The sequence below is a fragment of the Oncorhynchus masou genome, unplaced genomic scaffold, assembly GCF_036934945.1.
Source record: "Oncorhynchus masou masou isolate Uvic2021 unplaced genomic scaffold, UVic_Omas_1.1 unplaced_scaffold_6358, whole genome shotgun sequence".
NCBI lineage: Eukaryota > Metazoa > Chordata > Actinopteri > Salmoniformes > Salmonidae > Oncorhynchus > Oncorhynchus masou.
The window spans coordinates 13,627-18,255 of record NW_027012789.1 but is presented as its reverse complement, the minus strand read 5'-3'; the positions used below and the strand labels follow the sequence as shown (position 1 = coordinate 18,255).

General features: G+C 56.1%; 1 protein-coding gene across 1 annotated transcript; it reads left to right on the top strand.

Moving 5' to 3' along the window:
* Window positions 1-42: 42 nt before the first annotated feature.
* Window positions 43-2,522, top strand: LOC135536571 (basic proline-rich protein-like; the record flags this gene model as incomplete). The annotated part of the gene is made up of 1 exon (XM_064962865.1): window positions 43-2,522. A coding segment is annotated over one exon (2,480 nt), but the record flags the coding sequence as incomplete, so codon positions are not given.
* Between the last annotated feature and the right edge of the window lie 2,107 nt (window positions 2,523-4,629).

The window sequence follows — 4,629 nt, the reverse complement described above, 5'->3', positions numbered from 1 at the left end:
GACCCAGACGGCAGACCCCCAGACCTCAGACCCAGACCGCAGACCCAGACCCGCAGACCTCAGACCCCCAGACCTCAGACCCCCCAGACCTCAGACCCAGACCGACCCAGACCCCCAGACCTCAGACCACAGACCCCCAGACCTCAGACCCAGACCGCAGACCCCAGACCCCCAGACCTCAGACCGCAGACCCCCAGACCCAGACCGCAGACCCCCAGACCTCAGACCCAGACCCCAGACCCAGACCGCAGACCCCCAGACCCAGACCCCCAGACCTCAGACCCAGACCCCCAGACCTCAGACCCAGACCGCAGACCCCAGACCTCAGACCCCAGACCCAGACCGCAGACCCCAGACCTCAGACCCAGACCGCAGACCCCAAACCTCAGACCCAGACCGCAGACCCCCAGACCTCAGACCCAGACCGCAGACCCCCAGACCGCAGACCCCAGACCCAGACCGCAGACCCCAGACCTCAGACCCAGACCCCAGACCTCAGACCCAGACCGCAGACCCCAGACCCCAGACCGCAGACCTCAGACCCCAGACCGCAGACCCCCAGACCCAGACCCCCAGACCTCAGACCCAGACCGCAGACCCCAGACCTCAGACCCAGACCGCAGACCCCCAGACCTCAGACCCAGACCCCCAGACCTCAGACCCCCAGACCCCAGACCTCAGACCCAGACCGCAGACCCCAGACTCCAGACCCAGACCGCAGACCCCAGACCTCAGACCCAGACCGCAGACCCCAGACCCAGACCGCAGACCCCCAGACCTCAGACCCAGACCGCAGACCCCAGACCCAGACCCCCAGACCTCAGACCCAGACCGCAGACCCCCAGACCTCAGACGCAGACCCCAGACCTCAGACCCAGACCTCAGACCTCAGACCCCAGACCTCAGACCCCAGACCTCAGACCCCCAGACCTCAGACCCCAGACCTCCAGACCTCCAGACCCAGACCCCCAGACCGCAGACCCAGACCGCAGACCCCCAGACCTCAGACCCAGACCTCAGACCCCCAGACCTCAGACCCCCAGACCTCAGACCCCCAGACCGCAGACCCCCAGACCGCAGACCCCCAGACCGCAGACCCCCAGACCGCAGACCCCCAGACCGCAGACCCCAGACCTCAGACCTCAGACCCCCAGACCTCAGACCCCCAGACCTCAGACCCCAGACCTCAGACCCCCAGACCCCCAGACCTCAGACCCAGACCCCAGACCCCAGACCTCAGACCCCCAGACCTCAGACCCAGACCGCAGACCCCAGACCTCAGACCCCCAGACCTCAGACCCAGACCTCAGACCCCCAGACCTCCAGACCTCCAGACCCAGACCCCCAGACCGCAGACCCAGACCGCAGACCCCCAGACCTCAGACCCAGACCTCAGACCCCCAGACCTCAGACCCAGACCGCAGACCCCCAGACCTCAGACGCAGACCCCCAGACCTCAGACCCAGACCTCAGACCTCAGACCCCCAGACCTCAGACCCCAGACCTCAGACCCCCAGACCTCAGACCCCCAGACCTCAGACCCCCAGACCTCCAGACCTCCAGACCCAGACCCCCAGACCGCAGACCCAGACCGCAGACCCCCAGACCTCAGACCCAGACCTCAGACCCCAGACCTCAGACCCCCAGACCTCCAGACCCCAGACCGCAGACCCCAGACCGCAGACCCCCAGACCGCAGACCCCAGACCGCAGACCCCCAGACCGCAGACCCCAGACCTCAGACCTCAGACCCCCAGACCTCAGACCCCAGACCTCAGACCCCCAGACCTCAGACCCCAGACCCCAGACCTCAGACCCCAGACCCCAGACCTCAGACCCCCAGACCTCAGACCCAGACCGCAGACCCCAGACCTCAGACCCCCAGACCTCAGACCCAGACCGCAGACCCCCAGACCCAGACCGCAGACCCCAGACCTCAGACCCAGACCGCAGACCCCAGACCTCAGACCGCAGACCCCCAGACCTCAGACCCAGACCCCCAGACCCCCAGACCCAGACCCCCAGACCTCAGACCCAGACCGCAGACCCCCAGACCTCAGACCCAGACCGCAGACCCCAGACCTCAGACCCAGACCCCAGACCCCAGACCGCAGACCTCCAGACCTCAGACCCCCAGACCTCAGACCTCAGACCCCAGACCCAGACCCCAGACCCAGACCCCAGACCCCAGACCCCAGACCCAGACCGCAGACCCCCAGACCTCAGACCCAGACCGCAGACCCCCAGACCGCAGACCCAGACCGCAGACCCCCAGACCCAGACCCCCAGACCTCAGACCCCCAGACCCAGACCTCAGACCTCCAGACCGCAGACCCCCAGACCTCAGACCCCCAGACCTCAGACCTCCAGACCTCCAGACCCCCAGACCGCAGACCCCCAGACCCCAGACCCCCAGACCCCAGACCTCAGACCCCCAGACCTCCAGACCGCAGACCCCCAGACCTCCAGACCTTAGACCCCCAGACCTCAGACCCAGACCCCCAGACCCAGGGGGACGAGTGATGTGGTCAGACTTTGGTTTCATGTGAACTCTGACCTTGAGCGAGACTCATACACACACGCAAACAAATATGACTTCCACACACACACACACACACACAGTTGTAGTCTGAATGTTTTCCTGTCATGTGAACTCTGACCTCCTGAGAGCCGCAGGCTAGACATGATGGAGCCGATCCAGCTGATACTCTCTGCTGACCCTCCGAACTCATCCTGGAACGCCACAAAGAAGATCCCAAAGCTTTTTAGGGTCCCCATCACCAGCACATTCACCTGGAGGCATAGACCGACGGAGGGAGGTACACAGATAGGCAGGCAGACGCACGCAGGCACAAACACACACACACACAAACCAACACGTGAGCAAACTACAACCATGCAGGGTTGGGGTCAATTCCTTTTCAATTCAGGAAGTACAGTACACTAGAATTCAAATTCACTTCAATGCTGGAATTGGAATTTCGGTTTATTTTCCAAATGGACCACAACCTTGTGTAATTGCATAACATATCAACAATTATTTCAAGAAATGCTAGAAACGTGTCTAATAGATCAACATTTCGTAAACCTCCCAAAAAACACCCAAAGATGAGGAAAGAAGAAGCCGTACCAGGAAGCAGTGAAGTACGACCATCCAGCCCCAGCCACCGTCCGGGGGGTCTTCATATTGGATCTCCTTCCCTTTCTTCTCATCCTCGGTCTTCATACAGGTATTACTTCTCCTGAACAGGTTAACCTTGGCAGCCTTGGGCTCGCTGCAAACAAACCACAACAATGCAACACTTTCAAAGTACACCATATCCATATGTAGTACTTTCAAAGTACACCATATCCATATATAATACTTTCAAAGTAAACTGTAACATGTTTTTTATTTATATTTTTATTTCACCTTTATTTAACCAGGTAGACCAGTTGAGAACAAGTTCTCATTTACAACTGGCGACCTGGCCAAGATAAAGCAAAGTAGTGCGACAAAAACAACAACACAGAGTTACACATAAACAAACGTACAGTCAATAACACAATAGAAAAATCTATGTACAGTGTGTGCAAATGCAGAAGAGTAGGGATGTAAGGCAATAAAAAGGCCATAGAGGCGAAATAATTACAATTTAGCATGAACACTGGAGTGATAGATGTGCAGATGATTATGTGCAAGTAGAGATACTGGGGTGCAAAAGAGCAAGAAGATAAATAACAATATGGGGATGAGGTAGTTGGGTGGGCTATTTACAGATTGGCTGTGTACATGTTAGGCAACACTGTCAGGGTAAACCGTATCATGGCAACAATGTCAGGGTAAACTGTAACATGACAACACTGTCAAAGTAAACCGTATCATGGCAACACTGTCAGGGTAAACCGTATCATGGCAAGTTGGGTGTGCTATTTACAGATGGGCTGTGTACATGTTAGGCAACACTGTCAGGGTAAACCGTATCATGGCAACAATGTCAGGGTAAACCGTAACATGGCAACACTGTCAGGGTAAACTGTAACATGACAACACTGTCAAAGTAAACCGTATCATGGCAACACTGTCAGGGTAAACCGTAACATGACAACACTGTCAAAGTAAACTGTAACATGACAACACTGTCAAAGTAAACCGTATCATGGCAACACTGTCAGGGTAAACCGCATCATGGCAACACTGTCAAAGTAAACCGTAACATGGCAACACTGTCAAAATAAACCGTATCATGGCAACACTGTCAGGGTAAACCATAACATGGCAACACTGTCAGGGTAAACCGTAACATGACAACACTGTCAGGGTAAACTGTAACATGACAACACTGTCAAAGTAAACCGTATCATGGCAACACTGTCAGGGTAAACCGCATCATGACAACACTGTCAAAGTAAACCGTAACATAGCAACACTGTCAGGGTAAACCGTATCATGGCAACACTGTCAAACAAAACCGTAACATGACAACACTGTCAAAATAAACCGTATCATGGCAACACTGTCAAAGTAAACCGTATCATGGCAACACTGTCAAAGTAAACCATAACATGGCAACACTGTCAAAGTAAACCATAACATGGCAACACTGTCAGGGTAAACTGTAACATGACAACACTGTCAAAGTAAACCGTA